Source organism: Pseudorca crassidens, chromosome 12 (assembly GCF_039906515.1).
Source record: "Pseudorca crassidens isolate mPseCra1 chromosome 12, mPseCra1.hap1, whole genome shotgun sequence".
Taxonomy (NCBI): Eukaryota; Metazoa; Chordata; class Mammalia; order Artiodactyla; family Delphinidae; genus Pseudorca; species Pseudorca crassidens.
The window spans coordinates 14332434-14349405 of NC_090307.1; the positions used below are offsets into that span (position 1 = coordinate 14332434).

At 39.9% G+C, this 16972-nt stretch overlaps 1 protein-coding gene across 1 annotated transcript in view; it reads right to left on the reverse strand.

Annotated features, from left to right (window-relative positions):
- The window catches only part of CDH20 (cadherin 20), a 206262-nt gene that overhangs the window by 55424 nt on the left and 133866 nt on the right, over positions 1-16972 (reverse strand). Inside the window, exon 2 of the mRNA XM_067698919.1 lies at positions 5573-5968. Coding sequence (XP_067555020.1) covers positions 5573-5818 — 246 coding nt within the window. The 5' untranslated portion in view covers positions 5819-5968. The remainder of the gene's footprint in view (positions 1-5572; positions 5969-16972) is intronic.

Here is a 16972-nt window from a genome sequence, read left to right on the forward strand (position 1 = left end):
AGTTAGCACTTTGCATAGCTCAGTGATGAAGTCCATGAGATATAGTTTATAAAACAGACAGCCAGCATTAGGGTTAGGCCAGAGAGGCAAGTATATCTGGCCTGAACACTGTCTGTATCAGCTATAAATTGAGTGCCCTTGACAAATTATTTAACGCTTATAACTCTCAAGTTCCTCATATTATAAATGTAGAGGACAATGTTAATTCTTACTGTGAAGGTTTGTTGGGCTCATTAGAGATTAATGTATGTAAAGCACCTAGTACAGTGTCTTTCCCATAATAGGAAAGCTATAAATGGGGCCAATTACCATGATGATATACGTGCATAGAGAGAAGGGTATTAACATGCCCAGCTCTTCTGTACTCCCTTCAAACCTTCAGGAGTGTAGCAGAGACGGCAAAAAAACAACCTGTTGGCCTTTTTGTTATGCATAGCCCAATGGTAGAAGCTGGAGAAGGCTGCCTGAAGCATTGCTGGGACAGTGTTAGTCTGAGGATTAAATGGCACGGACACCAAGAAGACACCTGAAAGTGTATTCACGACATCCTCAGACAAGGATGGGTTTGCAGGTTGTGGCTGGTTTTGAGCTGAATCTCAAATTGACTCACGGCCAAATCACACAGGCAGCGATTTTGCTGCCTAGAGGAATTCAGCTGTGTCTTATCTACAGAAGGGAAGTAAGAGAACAAAATTGACCGAAAAAATAGCTGTGGATTTTTTTCTACTTAAAGAATTCTATTTAGAATATAAAGTTCTCCCATTTTCTCATTCCATATACAGTATTATTATTTTTTATAAAGTTCTCCCATTTCCTCATTCCATAGACAGTATTATTATTTTTTTATCGCAATCCAAATCTTCTGTTTATGCAGTTAAAAAGGCAGAGGTGCCTAGCTCTTACTGTGTAGAGTAGAAAGCCATTTTATTTGGACCCGGCCACAAAGAAATGAAAATCCATTCCATCTGGAACTGTGTTCTCAGGCAGAGGAATGGAATTGGGAGGAGGAGGACAGGGATCTAAGGATTAAAAAAAAAAAAAATGTATATATTTGTGTGTGTTTACATATATATGTCTATACATATATAAATATAAATATACATATACATATAAATAACGTGTAGTTTTAAGGCATGTGGCATAGAACTTTCACTTAGGATGAAATAGGTTAATTCAGGGCATGGCAGATTATCCAGGGGAAAAAGAAAGGATAGAAGCTGACGTTAAAGAAAATACCCAGGTTTGTTTTGAGGTGTTCTGTTTGTCATCTAAAAAGTTTTGTCCTATGAACCTTAAGAAAGTTAAGCATACTTGTGATCATCATAGGCCAAGTTGAAGTGCTCTGCCTATGGAGAGTACTTAATAAGTAACAGGAGGCTAGAAATCTTTGCTGCTGTAGAGAAAGTTCTGGTTCCTCAGGAGCTACTCGGCTGGCTGATGTCCGTGGAGTCTGGGCTGAACGTTGGCTCTGTTATCTTTGTTTTTGTTTGTATTGAGAGAAGAATTGGAGGAACTCTGTAGACTGTGAGTCCCTTGAAGTCAGGAACCGCGTGGCTTTCATCTTAGTGTGAGTCCTCATGTGTAGCAAATGCTCAATAAAATTTTATTGAATGAGTGGTGTAGGGTGTAGTAGTAGGGTTAAAGCTTTTAGTGAAACCACGTTACCTTTGCCTTAAAAGAGCTGGCAAGCACCTTTCAGGTACCTTCTTTGTGTGTGTGTGCTTATGGGCAAGAAAGGGGGAGGGGAGGGGGGAAGGGGGGGGGAGGACATCCACAGAGAAGCAGGAGGGCCTCCTATGAACAGGAGGAGTACCAGCTATGTAAAGGGCCAGGATCTGCTTACACAGAACTAGTTTCTGGGGACTATACAGTTGACCCTTGAACTACATGGATTTGAACTACGAGGGTGCACTTATATGTGGATTTTTTCAATAGTATATGCTGCAAACAGTATTACACATGAATCTGTGGATGCAGAACCACGGATACAGAGTAAACGGTGATTATGGAGGAACCATGGATATAGACAGAGGGCCGACTCTAAAGTTAAAAATGTATTTTCCAGGGTGCGGTTGGGTGGTGCCCCTAACCCCCACGTTGCTCAAGGGTCACCTGAAATTGTATCAGTTCAGGACCTAGTCAGGGAACAGAGCCCACACCAGTCATTTTAGCAGAGAGAATTTAATATGAAGGATTGAAAAGGCAGAAAGGGAACATTGAGGTATCATAGGAGAGATAATAACTCCAGGAAACTAGCTAGTGTCCCTCTGGCTGGGGGAGCAGAGGGCAGAAGTTGGGGCTCTTGGAATCTGGGCATTTGGAGGAGGCTGGGCCAGAGACCTCTGAGAAGGGAGCGCTGCCCCGTCAGGCTGGAGCTTCAGGAGTTTAGAGGAGGTGCCCCCCAGCGCCCACCTCCCACGGAGCAGAGACTCAGACTTCTGAGAAGGCGGCGCCATCCAGTGGTGCTGATACTTCTCAGCGGGTGTGATGAGGCTGGGGCTGGGAGTGTGGAAAGAATCCAGAAACTGGAATCAACTGCTGCAGGTAAAAGCAACAAGTCCCTTCTCCCTCCTCCTGCCTCTGGTTCTCCCTCTAGTGCATTCTACTCTCAGAACCCAGTGGGAGCTGGTTGGAAAAGGAGAAACTGGTTTGCAGAGTTCCAGCCCCAGCATCACAAAGTGGAGTATGGAAAGGTGAATACAGAGCTGAGACACTAGCTTAATAACCAGCACAGTACTGTGCATTTAATATTAGGTTTACCAGCCATAGAATACACATTTGGTTGTGAAAATTGAAAAGAAGAGATATTAACAGCTTTTCTCTAAGTCACTCAGCAAATTGGCACTGCAATAAAAATGTGTTTTATGTTTATCCATTCTTAATTCAGCTAACACTGACTGAGCACCAGCTCTTTGGAGGAAGGTAAGGAACTTCTGGAGTGGAGTTGGCAGCACGTGGTTATGTACTTATACTAGACAGGCAGGTGGATAGTCTACTTAACCTAACAATTCTTTAGTCTATAAGATCTTGAGCCAAAGGAGTAGTGAATGATGGGAAGTACATGAAGATCATGAAAAAATGTTAAACACAAGGGTGACTTTCACTCCTTTTGCTGTCTTTCATGGTGCCTCGTATAGTTCCAGGAATGCAGCAAGTGCTTACAGTTTGTGGTTAGACAGCTTCCATGTAGTTGTTAACCTCAGTATGACTTGGGACCACAGGTTCGTGCGTAAGCACAAGCTCTCTGCATCCCCCTCTTTGCATATGTCAATATAATCTAGCTTTAACTCGACACTGCCTTGTCCCTGGAAAGCCCAGTGTGGATTTTATAAGGCCATACCAATTACAGCTGATAATTGTTACCACACTCCTTTCTGAAATAAGCAAATACTCAGGCCAGCTCTCTAAACAGACATCTTCCAGAGCTCAAGGTGACAAGCTGAAATGCCCCTGGAAGAGAGGGAATGAAAGGTGGTTGGATTCTCTTTCAAAAGAAAGTAAAGGGGAAAAGTGCCTGGGTAAGTGAATACATAATTATCTTCTTCATGTGGAGGTGACATACCCAATTCAGGGTAAAAGCTTTCATTGTTTGCTGGAGTGTTGGTTGGACAGCAACCAACTGTTGGATGACTGTGGAGATGCGGAGGTATCCTGTGTCCTGGGTTGGGGTGATTAGGAAAGGGTGAGCACTAATCATGAGTACTAGAGGGTACTACACAGCTGTGTGCTCCCACCTTCAGGAAACAGGCTTGGTTACATTCCTGGTCTCACCGACACCATTGATGCTTCTGTGTATCTTTCAGGGCTAGGTCTAAAGTCATGGCCATGTGAAGGGCAGTGTAAAAGAAAGCCCATGGCTTCGGTTTAAGATTTCCTGTTGCCTTCTGTGTAACTTTGGGCAAGGAACGTAACCTCTCTGAGCCTTGTTCCCTACTCTAATTATCAAAATAGTGAATTATACTTACCTCGTAACATTGTTATGATGATTAAATGATCTGCTTTATGAGAATATGAATGACACATGGTACTGTGGTAGCCCAGAAACTTGTCAGATACTCTTGTCTTTCTGCATTTTTGTATGTCCAGTTCTGTGCTGGGTACTCAGTGTTAGGGAAATGTAGGGAAGGCCAGGGATGACATCTCAGTTTCTATCTTTGGGAGGAGGGAGGAGGGCTCTAAACTGTACAAATACACAAAACAATTACCGAATACAAAAACATTTTCTTAAACCTATTTTAGCGGTAGCTATGTGTGTCTAGTTGGAAGAAACGTTTTACAAATATCAAGTTGCTAGAGATCTTTGGACTCTGAATAGGTGGAAGATGTATTCATGATGGAAAAGGCTTTTAAGCTGGGGACGGTTTAACGGATGGTTAAAACCATAGGGATGACGAATCCACCCAGGGAATGAATGTGGATAGGGAAGAGACCCAGGGCAAAGCTTACAGGACCACCAGTGGTTGGGGTCAGGCAGAGGGAGAGGACCAGCAAAGAGGCTGAGAAAGAAGGAGGAAAAATGGGCTTGTGAAGGTCATGAAGCTGAGAGAAGAATGTGAGTCGAGAAGGAGGGACTGGGCAGCAGTGTCCAAGGCCGCTGTTGGGTGGTTCCATAAAATGAAGCCATTGGGTCTGGTGGTGGGGAGGTCCTTAGGAGCATTGAAAAGACAAGTTTAGTGCAGAGTGAGGGCAGAAGTCAGATAACTGGGTTGAGAAGTGGGTGGGAGTTGAGGAAAGAGCTTATGTAGACAGCTCTTGAGAAGTTGTGGTTCTCTTATTACGTGGTTCTCCAAAGTCACTCTGGAAGCAATTGGCAGAGCTGGGTTTTGAACCCACGTATGTTTGACTCTGAAACCCACACTCTTAGCCTCTGTGCTAAACAAGTGTTTGTTATTTGAATGAATTATTTATTTTCTAATTAGTTCCTTGTTTCCCACTTTCTCTCATTTGGTTGCTTTTGCAAAGTGGTCTCTGATTAACATCCAAAATAAGTAAACACAGGAGAAAGCCCGGATTAAAAATGAAATGATGACAGATAAATCAAGGGAATTTGAATATAAAGTTTATAAATATAGTCATTGATTGTCTCCAACTATCCTGAAGCACAAGCTAGGATCTTCTGAAATGAATGTTTTATTCTTTTTATTTCCATTAAATTAAGGCCTCAGGCAATACCTGTGGAAATGCTTTGAAAAAAAAAAAAGGCAAAAAACCCTCTACTCCTACCTTTGCATTTCCCAGTTTATTTCTTCCCCATCCTGTTATTCCTGAGGCTGCTGCTGCCTCTGGGGGGACTTGAATGGTTCTTACAGGGTCCAAGGCTTTTCCTGCAAAAATCCAATTCCTAATATTTCCCACTCAGAACAGAGGCAAGAACAAGGAGAGAAATCTTTCCTTTCTGATCGGTATCTGACACAGCAAAAATTAGATTTCAGCTAGCTGTCAAGTAACATATATCTAGTTAAAATTGTTCTCAGGCCTTAGACTATTTGAGCTTTCATAGGCAATTCATATTCTTATTCAATGTCAATATTCAATATTCCGATCATTTATCTTTCTCTTTGGCAGTTCTTACCTTGCCGACATACAAAGGGTCAGTTCCAGTGTATTCTTCCAGAACAAAAAATTGGTTCCAAACCCAGCTCCTCTTTGTCCGAGAGTGTGACTGTGGCTTGTCTGACAGGAACGCTTCTAATTTGCCTGGCGGTGTTGGTGTGCCCGAGAGAGCAGTGGTTGTAAGGTCCATCAATCCCCAGAAGTACAAGGACATGCCAAGTCCAAGCCAGCTCTTTGCATTGCTCATTCTACCAGAAGTCCACATGGGATTGCCAGGTTTTCAGAAAGTAAAGTTCAGGATGATAAAGCCACTGAACTTGAGTATTTTCCAAATAAAAAAGTAATGCAGTTTATTGAACACTTATACTTCCCAAATGAGGTCCTGATTCAAGTCAGTCTACTTGACGTTGACTTCCTGTCAAGTTAAGGAAAACACAGTGTGACGATGTCAAATTCTTTCTTGTGGGCTTACAGCAAGTTTTCAAGAAATGTTAGTAAATATTCATTTTTTCTACTCAACAAATTAAAGAGTCATAACACTGCTTTAGAAGTGTTTGAGTAATAAATAATATTTTGATAAAAAGAAGACAACTTACGTTGACATAGTCAATCCCAAACCTTTAAATATGGATTTCAGAAAGAAATAAAACTAGTGAATAAATTTCTTCTCACTGGTAACTAGAGGGCTATGCTGTATTATTGATTGGCTTGAATTAATAGTGTGCTCTTTGAAATATTTTTAAGACAGTCTCCTACATTCTTAAAAATAGTATTCATTTCCAGAATTTACAGCTAATAACAAATATTTTCATTAGCGCAACTGCTTTCATTAGAAAACTAAAAGCAAAATCTAACTATTTTTTTTGTCACCCACAATTATACTTTGTCTACTCCATGTTATTGATAATATTGGGACTCTTGGACTTCATTTATAAGCAGCCATGGATCACTTCTGACTTTAATCATTCTCTGAGCTCATGGTGGAATTCGAGTTTCACACTCTACTGCTTCAGCTCTGAAGCACTGATAGTGGCTGCTAATGTAACCTTTCTAGGATTTGAAAGGTCAGTTAATCATTATATCATTCACAATAGACTTTAAAGTGCTATTAGTTACATGCTACCCTGGGCACGCTAAGAGAGTCTAGCCAACAATTTTTTTTTTCTGAGCTGAAAGACTCATTTAGGCAAAGGGATGCTGACTTCTACCCTGGGGACACCTTTTCATCAAACTTCTTTTGTTGCTATGAGGTCAGATTAGCTGGTGACCTCACTCCTGGGCTATGACCTCATCAACCTTTTCTTCCTTTACTTTGGCTGGATTTAATGAGGTGGCATAGCACTCAAGCCACTCTGTCAGAACAACTAGAATGTCTTCTGTGGGCTTAGTACTTTCACTGTTAATGTGGAGAACTGCTGTCATCTTCTCATAACAAATGTGTTTATTTGGGGATTTCAGACCTATGCAACTAAGCAATGCTCCATTTCTACAAGTGGTTTAAAATGAATGCATTGCTGCTAACTCAATTACCACCTTCCACCTGTCATCATCAGAACTCGTTTTAGCTTCCTCTCAAATACTATTAAAATGAACAAAAGAATTAAAAAGATATAATCATTTCATACAATGTGCCATTTCATTTCTGTATAAGAAGTCACTTCAGTGAGAGCTGATAAAGAGGAAAAAGCTATAGAATTTCTTTAACAGAATGAGAGGCTGTGCCTCTTATCAGTTAGAGCTCTAAAGGCAGATTGATTGTCAAGTAAAAGCAAGCCACCTGTGCCTTATTTGGGGTGATGTGTTTGTTAATAAAGAACAATGGTTTGCTAGAAAGGGGGTCACCAAGTATTAGCTGTTCCCTTTCTCTTTAGACTGATCAACAGACACCCAGCTCATGTTTCTCTGATCCCTGTCTAAGGGGAGACATTCTGGAAAAAGGAACCTTAACCCCGGAGATGAATTAATGAAAGAGATTGGTGAGAATTAGCTATGCTGTTTTAGGGACCTAGAAGATGGACTAAAGGGCAATACCAAAAAAAAAAAAAAAAAAGGTATCGCCAGAATGAATACTGGGATTGGTAACCACAATGGGAATGTTCCATATGTTGTGAGACACAGACCTATCTGTAGTTTCCCCAAAGTTCACTAGACAAAGGGTCACTAGCCAGTTTGGCTCCTGGTTCTGCGTTCATCACCTCTGACGTGTTCACTTCTATGAATTTTTGTTCCTCATCTGTTAGGCAGTGAATGGTAGTTCTCCCACCTACTTCACAGGATGACTATGAGGATCTGTTGGGATAACGTAGGTGAAAGTATTCCGTAAATGGCTTAAGGTGTCAACGGACATTTGAACAGCTACATAAGGAGCAATTACCTGGGTCATGTGTAAAAATGATGAAGCTGAGCCTGAAACATCTTGTGGGCACTTTTTGGACCAAAATTCTGAAAGAGCCTAATGTATATATATTAGTTTACAGATCTTTGCATCAATGATAAATACTATTGGGTAGTAAATCTGGCCCAGCCCAATTCTGTAATAACCAAACTTTTTTTTTTTTTTTTGGATGAGGAAACATCAAAGGACTATCTCTTCAAAAACTCTGTAGAATAGAGAAAATTCTCTTTTTGGGTCATACTTATCAAAGATAGAACTCAAATATATATACTCTAATGTATTTCCTTTAATGTCTGTGTTTCGTATGTGGACATTTTGTCTAAGCATTATTTTTGATGATTTTCTCTGTCTACTTTTAGCATCTTGTTTTTGGGTTCTAAGTGAGCAGGTGCATGTGTGTGTTGTGTGTGTGGAGGCGGTGCAAATGTCTCCTCTCCTGTTTCCACTGGGTAAATTTTCTGGAAAGAATGAGATTTGAGGAAATTTTGAGGACTTTTAAGACTGTCCCTTATATTCCCTCATCTCTTACAAACTAGACATGCATTCTTGCCAATTCAAACCTCCTATCTTTACCTATAAGTGTGATCTGAAGAGCTCAGGAAAAAAGAAGGCATTCTATGGAATCTTTGTGATGAATATTTTGTAGGCCGTTCAGTTGCCTCAGCTTTCATCTCTCTTTCCTGTCCACTTTGGCCTCCTATACACCAGTGCAAAGCCCTCACATTCTTCCCTTTCATGGGACACGTACAAAAGTGGCTTTTGGATATCTAGGACCTGTGGAGTCCTTGGCGATCCTGTGAAAGCTCTGGTGGTCCATGTGCCCCTTTCACATTCCCCCTGACACACCTGAAACTTCAAAGCCTGACGTGCCTGTAAACTCTCTTCTGTGTTAAATAACTTGATAGCTACAGTTGATTAGAAAGCACTTTATTCCTGCTTTCTCATGGCAGAATGCATGGAAAATACCCCCTGCCAAACTTTTCAGGAAGTAAAATCTGGGTTATCCAATAGTTACATTATTCTTTTCACAATTAGAGCTGTTTATACAAGTGAGGGGAAAATCAGTTCTGTCAAAAATACTAACCAGTCTGCAATTATTGTAAATAAAATGGTTCTCATATTCATTTTTTTTCCTATGGGATAAGAATAGCGATGATGTGTTTGAAGGTAGGCTAATTGCTGTTGTTCTTATTAAGGAAGAGGCTAATATATGTATACATGTGTATATAGGTCTGCTTTGGAAGACCACATATGCCACACGAAGACTACATTAGTGGAAATTGACTTCTGTGTTAAATGAGTCTTTTAAAAGTTTTTTTCCCCCCATCCTGCCTGAAGAAAGTAAACAGCTTGGTAATGAACACAGTAGGAAGAAATTAAAGTTGTACATAAAATGTGCTCTCAGTGAATTGTTTATTTCTTTACTTAGATTTGTTGTGATATTTAAAATGTAGGGGGAAGGGACGGTTACTGCTTTCTCCTTGAAATGAACTGGGCTTTTATGGTCTCCCTCTGATTTCTTTCTTCATTATTCCAGTTTTCCTGAGCTTTCCATGGTCAATGGAAGATGTCATTTGAGCTTTACTACTCAGTAAAGCTCAAATGACATCTCTACAGAAGGAGAAAGTCAGTCGCCTCTGCTAGTGACTCCCCCTGTGAACAGTGGGGTGTTTTAATTTTCTATAGTCGACTCACACCTTTACAGAGGTAAATGGAGGCTGTGGTGCTGTGGTTTTAGGCAGCTAAACTTCTTATGCCATCACTTTTACTTTTACTTATAAAAAGAGTTTCAAAAATGTACTTAAAAAGAAAGACAAAACTTTGTGAAGATCCTAGGTATTAAAGTGAGATATGACTGCGTACCCCAGGTGCATCAACATTCAGTCAGAACACAGCTCAGTGTCACAACATTATCTCACCTCCCAATCAAGGGTCTCTCTTGAGAAATATGAATAAACACATTTTACTTCAGAGTCAAATCCTTCAGATTGGAGTATAGAATCCACAGAGAACAGGTGGTCCCAGGTATAAATTGGAGTGAAAAATTGATATGCTGATGATGTTTTTGACTATGTACAGTTCACAAACAACAAGATTCCCATTGTGGAATCCCATGAAGAAAATATTTTCAGTGCTTCTGTAAACAAACTTTCAACATTCCTGGATCTGTAATGTGTATGTCTGTGCTACTGACGAAAGCTTACCAGTGGGGCTCTGTTTTGGAAATGGTGTATAGTATGGTTTCGTATGCTGGGAGATGAGATAGTTCCCTGACCTGAAGTTTTTTTCATTTACTACAGGTGTTCCATCTCACTTTTCAACTGGATAGTCATTAAGTGAGTAGAAGCTCCAGTCCTCTTTTGTGGCCATCAACTCACCAGTCTACCCAAAGCTAGCCATCTGTGGAGGTGACCAACTATCAACAGAACCAGAAGAGGTTGTCCAGGTACCAGATTTCCTGGATTTGGGCTGTGCTCTCACTTCCATTCACCTACTCCACACCTTACCTGCCTCATGACACTGCCCCAAACTCCAAAGTTAACCTTTCTGAAATGGGATATATCTTAAAATCATTATGTAGATTTAATATGGTCATATTTCCTCTCCCATCCCTCAAAGAAGCTGTTAATAAATTGATGGTGTGTCTAGAATTGAAGAATTATGCTATTACCTTTTTGTTTTTGAAAAAAATCAAACAGAAGAAGAACAGAATACTTAATTTCCATGAAGAGTTCTTAGAAAAGGTAGTCATCACTCTTGTTTATTCTAATTTTGATTATTTATTATTCTATGAGTTCCTGCTCCTCCAAGTTCCTCAAAAACTGTGGAAACCCTGAGCCTAAAGGTTCAGCTCTTATGGTGTTCATTCAAGCTGTGATCAGTCTCTGAAATCCTCCCTTTCTCACCACTTGTTCTTTTTGCTCTCCTTCTCCTTCCCACCACAAAACTAGTTTAGGAGAGAGGGAGTGCTGTTTTAAGACATTGAAAAATGGAACTGTGGGGTTGATGTGGCTGAGGGGGAGGTATAGGGTAGCTCAAATGAAGATTTTAGGAACAATATATGGTCTTATATAAGGCTAGGGGTGTGTGAGTGTGTGTGTTTCCACATGTGGGTGAGAGGAATATAACAAAAAATGATAGAAAGCTTGAATTTTATGTAATTAAGAGCTGGCTTTGAAAGCCTGATCAGTCCCATAATAAAACCTGCTTTGCGTATTCTGTATATACACTGACCCTCTAGATATAAATTCCCTAGCTTGGGTCACGAATAAAGGAATTTCCACTTTAGAAATCCTTTTGCTAGAGTTCATGCCCAATTCTTTGTTTTTCATTCTCTTTATAATCAATTTTTCCAGTTGAGGGTGTCCTGTCTTTCTTTCCATATCCTCCAAGAATGGCAAATAGATTCTTACTGATCCTTTCACACATACTTAGTATCTAGTAAATGTTTTAATCCTAAAGGAGTCAGGAGATTTTTGACCTACTTTACCCTTCCTCCAGTTTTCACTTTTAATCAAGCTAATGAAACTACATTTCAGTCCATGGGCACTTTCTTTGACTACACTTAGACAAGAATGATCAATTTTGATTTTTCAGAGTTGTCTCACATGCTCATTAATTTCTAGTCTTATGTGACATTTATAATTATATTGAATTTGTGCTTGTTTATTACAAAAAAGCATGGCTAGAATTCTTCTTTGATAAGAAGTTACTTGTACACCTGAAACTATCACAGCGTTGTTAATCAACTATACTTCAATACAAAATAAAAAGTTAAAAAAAAAAGAAGTTAGAAATAATCACTACTCAGTGTTTTCTCTTATAGCTTTGACTTTGTACCGAACTTTAGGCAGGTAGGACAATTCTGCAGTCTTCGCTGGACCATAAAGATTAATCCACAGGAGGAAGAGTTTGGGGGAAAAAGTTAAGTTTGCTGTCTGAAATTAAGACAATTTATTAATTTGATAAATACTTGAGCATCAAATATGTTTAATCAAAGAACGGTTCGTGAAGCCAAACAAAACTTCGTTTCAATTTTAGCCCTACCACTTCTCATCTGTGCGCTCTTGAGCAAGTGACTTAAGCTCTTTCAATCTCATTTCACCATCTAGAAACTGGAGATAATTATAGACTGTCATGGGGTGATGGTCAGAATTAAGGGAGAAAATATATATGAAGCTCTTAGCACGGTGTTTGGTAAAGCCCTGCGCTTGAAACGTAGTGCTTCCCTACTTCAAGGAGTTTGCAGTTTAGTGGGGCAGATACTACCATTAATCCGAGCGTGGAAATAGTAGCAGGAGTAGGCTCAGGCATAGCACCCTTACTAGCAGTGGTGACGATCGTGCTGGAGCAGCAGCGGGAGTGACGGGAGCAATCACAGCAGAAGAACTAGCATATGGCGTGTTTACTCCGCGCCAGGCTGTGTTAAGTAACATACATTTTCTTTGTCATTTAATCTTTACAAGAATTCCATGGAAAGGTATTCTTTTCCCATTTTACAAAGAAACAAATGAATACTGGTGCGCTGGGGTCAGCTCCTTCCGGCTATCACTAAAGCCGGTTTGCACGTATCTTTCCAACTCCCTGAAATCAACCATGGTATGAATATTTGCACCACAGCCATTGACAAATGCCACATAGCGAGTCATGGGATGAACTGCAATTCTTCCTCAGGAGTGACTCTGTAGCACGTGCTTTGTACATGACTAACTATAACATGGATCTGTTTGTGATAAGGGCCCTAAGACCCATAAAAACAAAATGCTACACCTGGTCGGAAGAGGGAGAAATGATTTCTATCAGGGAGGAAAATGTTTAAGGTAGCATATGAACTAGGCCTTGCAGGATAGAAAGGAGGGCATCCAAGTGAAAGAAAATGCAAGTGCAGAGATGTGGATGCAGGATGGAAAGGGCCTGTCTGGGGGAGAAAAATAATTTAATTTGCTTGGAGAATGAGGTCGATTCGGGAGGGTAATGAGAGGTAAGACAGGAAATACAGGCAAAACCCAGTAGCTAGGAGCTTTGAATATTGCTGGACTGGAGTGTTTGGAATATATTTAATTGTCCATAGTGAGCAATTAAAGGGTTTTAAGCATGTCAATGTACTTGTTCAAATCTCTGTTTAGCTGTGTTGCTGGAGGGGAGTGGAGAGGGATGAGGGACTCAGCTGAGAGTCCAGGGAAGCTGGTAAGGAGACCTTCAACCAGGGATGGGGGTGGAGAAGGTCGGTGAGACATCTGAACTCCTGAGGCAGAGTCCCCAACACTTGCAAACTGACTAGATATGAAAGAAGTTGGGCGCGGGAAAACAACGACAAGGAAACTTCCATGCTTAGGTGATGGCAGGAAGTTGAGAGGAGGCACTAGTTAGAGGCAAGGTAATAAATTTGATTTTAGACTTAGGGATAAAAAATTCATTCTTCTATGCCTGATTATTTAAAGAGGCAAGAACTTCCCTTCTCTTTTTAGTCCAAAACTTCAAAGCAGCTTTGGGCATAAAGAATGTGAGCTCCTGCCTCTCCCTTGGAGCAATTATCGCCACTCCCCGAGCCTGCATGCTGAATCCAGGCTCACCGGATGAGTTGGGTGGCGGGGGGCGGGCTGGGGGCTGAGCCTGCTGTAAGTGGCTTCCTGTGGCCGACTTGAACTTCAACTTAACTAGGGACTTTTTTGACCTGTCAGTCCCCACATGTTATTCCTTTTACACAATACTGACTCTCATATTGGAGTCGTGGGTATTTTATCTTTCATTCTTCTAATGCATAAAGGATGAACACAAAGGCAACAACTGGATAATCTGTTAAAGGAAAAGAGAAACCCCTGGAAAACAAAACAAAACGAAGCAAAAGTCTCATTGATATTTATTATTTATTCTGTTAAAGGAAAAGAGAAACTTGTCTTCTAGTACATGCTTTCAAAAACAAAATCTCTCTTTGAAGGAATGGTGCATAATTGGAATCAGGACACCTTGGTAAGACTCTTTCCAGCTCTGCCATTCGATATGTGGCACATGGGTGTCTCCTTAACCTTTCTGAGTCTCAAATATGGGATGATAATCTTCTTTAAAGGAGTATCACAGATTATCATACCTATTGCTATAGATTAAGTTCTGTTTTTATTTATCTATTTTACTTCCTATATGTTTCCCTTTTTGTCTATCTTTTTCTCAAAGCACCCTGTGCATTTCCTGTCTTGGCTTTTCATTATTCAGTATTGTAATTATTTACTTGTCTCTCTCTTCCCCATACTGTCAGCTCCTTGAAGACCCAGAGAGTGTCTTTTATCCATGTATCCTTGATACCCAGTGTAGTATTTGGCACATACTAGGTGCTTAATAAACATTAACTGAGTGCAAACGTATTTTTAAGCTATAAAAAGTATTTAACAGCTTGATATTATTCTTTCTAGGTCTTCAGGCTTTTATTTTAAGTTAATTAATATTTTTCCATGCTGATTTTAATAGCTATTCTTACCAGCAGTATATTAAGTGGTGTGTAATTAGTATAAAGGCAACAGAAGTCAAGGAAACAGTGAGATTTTACAAGTGATATTTTTGGACACTAAATGTAATAAACCTTTACATGTCAGAAGTGCTGTAGACACCAAATGTAATAAACCTTTACACGTCAGAAGTGCTGTAGATCTTGGCATCACTTGTTGTAATGTAAAGAATCCTTTGTAGAGATGCTTGGAAACTTATGAGGGAATCGGGATTTGAAAAATTACAGTGGCCTAAAATTATGTAATATTTTGTAGTTGTTTACTTAAAGGGATAGGACCATGAAGTTATCTCTGGTGGTTTAGCTTTTTACTTCCTTAATTTCAGGGGAGGGGGGAAGGGGCTGATACGCGGTCTTTTTTCTCTAATTCTTTTCAGGGTCAACCTCCACCTGTTCCTTCACCGTTCCCCATCCGCTCTTCATTCATTGAAGAGTCAAATGGGAAAAAATAAACCTTGAAAGTTAGTAGAACACACAGAAAAACAAAACAAAAGATACTAAGAGAAGATGTAGGTGAATATTATTTTTACAATACCTTCCCAAAGTATTATCAAAGGTAGTGAAGGAAAATGTTGATAGGTTGAACTAAATACTTATTAGGAATTGTTATATTTTTATGTATAAATATTAGGCAGCATGAGTGAGAAAACAAAGGCTTATTATCCTTAGCATATTAAGGAATCTTTATGTTCAGTGTTAAAAATGAGTTATTCCAATAGAATATTATCAAATGACAATAAGAGAAATTCATAAAAGAGGAAATAACATGACCTGTAATATATGCTAAACATTTTACTTTCACAATTAGCTGAAGAATACAAGCCATTTTCAACTGATTAAGTTGAAAAACATTAAAAAATAAGCTGGCCATGTTTCTGAGAATGTGGGGAACTGCACATTCTCGTATACTTCAGACAGGATTGTAGGCTGACAACAGTTTTCTTGAAAGCAATTTTGCAATGTGTCATGTCTTTAAAATGAATATGCAATTGATCCTAAGGAAAGAATTATGATACATATTTTATTTGAATTTAAATGCATTTATATTTATTATAGTATTTTTATTATAGCAAAACTAGACTAATCTTGATTTCCAACAACATGATTTAAAAAATTATGATATCCCATGCAAAGGGACACTATGTAACTCTGCCTTTGAAAGAAGATCAAGAATTGGTTTAAAAGCTGTCCTGAAAAACACCATTTATTATCAACTTCTTAACACATGTTGCCACACACCCTTCAATTGGAGAAACAAAATTTTGCCACTTCACAGTTTTATCAGAAAGGAAGAAATCTACTCTAGAAATACCTCAAATGAACTAATACAGTAAGTCAAGTTATGTTAGAATTAGCTGATTCTAGGCTGATGCTGTCCACTATCTGTAGATCTCAATGAACTTTTGAGAAGGTAATTGTAGAAAGCATTGTCCCTAAGCCTGAGATTCGATATTCTCTTCTCCACCTTGGTACCACTTGTATCTTGGATCTCCCCAACAGACCATGACCGGCTGGGCATACACGTATGATAAGAGTGGTTATTTGATCTGTAGGTTGCAGCAGCAACCTGTCTCTAATTATATAATAGTAATACAATCATGGGGCAGAGATTGGTTAAGTGTCCTCATTTTTCTGGGCTATTTTTATTCCCTGATTGCTCTTCAGTAGTGTTCTGTAGCTCAGTAACTGGAATCACCTTTCAAGCAAGTGTGTGAGGTGGTCTTCATTTGGACTCTGAACAGAGTCCCTGCCTCCAAAAGTCTAGTCCCATTAGCCTCTGTTAGGATTGTTGAATATATACCCGAGTTTGTATTTTTCTTTATGGAGTTCTACCATGTTAACAAGTGATGTATAAAAAAAGATTCCCAAATGGCCCAAGACAAACTGGTCTAAAACTAGGTCCTTCCAAGCAAAGTTGGGTCATCCTGAAGTGACCAGCATTCTCAGGAGGGAGAATTGTTTTGCATCCAGGATCTTCTCAGTCCTTTCAGGCTCATCAGAATCCAGTCTAGTTTTGGCATGAAGGTCATTAGCTAGCTAGGCTCAGACCTGGATCAAGAGGCACAAATGTCTCATTCAGTGAGGAAAGGGGGATCTGATCCTCTGATCTTCAATCATCTGACGTTGGACTGGATTATTTTGGCACTACTTCCTGATTTCTGGCTAGCTATTGCTATGAAACAAATCACCTCAAAATGGGGTAGTTTAAAACAGCATTTTATTAGCTTTTGTGGTTTCTGTGGGTCAGGACTTTGGATGTGTGTCGGCTGGGTTGGTCTGGCGTGGCGTTTCTCAGGCCAGGGCTCCCACATGGGTGCTACTGCTCCCATTCTTAAAGCAGAAGCCACTTCCCCTTTCATGACCCAGCCTCGAAATCCTCTCAGCTTCACTTCTGCTGCATTCTGTTGGTTACGAGCCACTAGCAAGTCCACACACACAAAGGGAAGGGAATTAGACTCCACCTCTTAATGGGGGAGCGGCAAAGCTCCAGAAGAGCCCGTGGGATGGGAGCTATTATTGTGGCC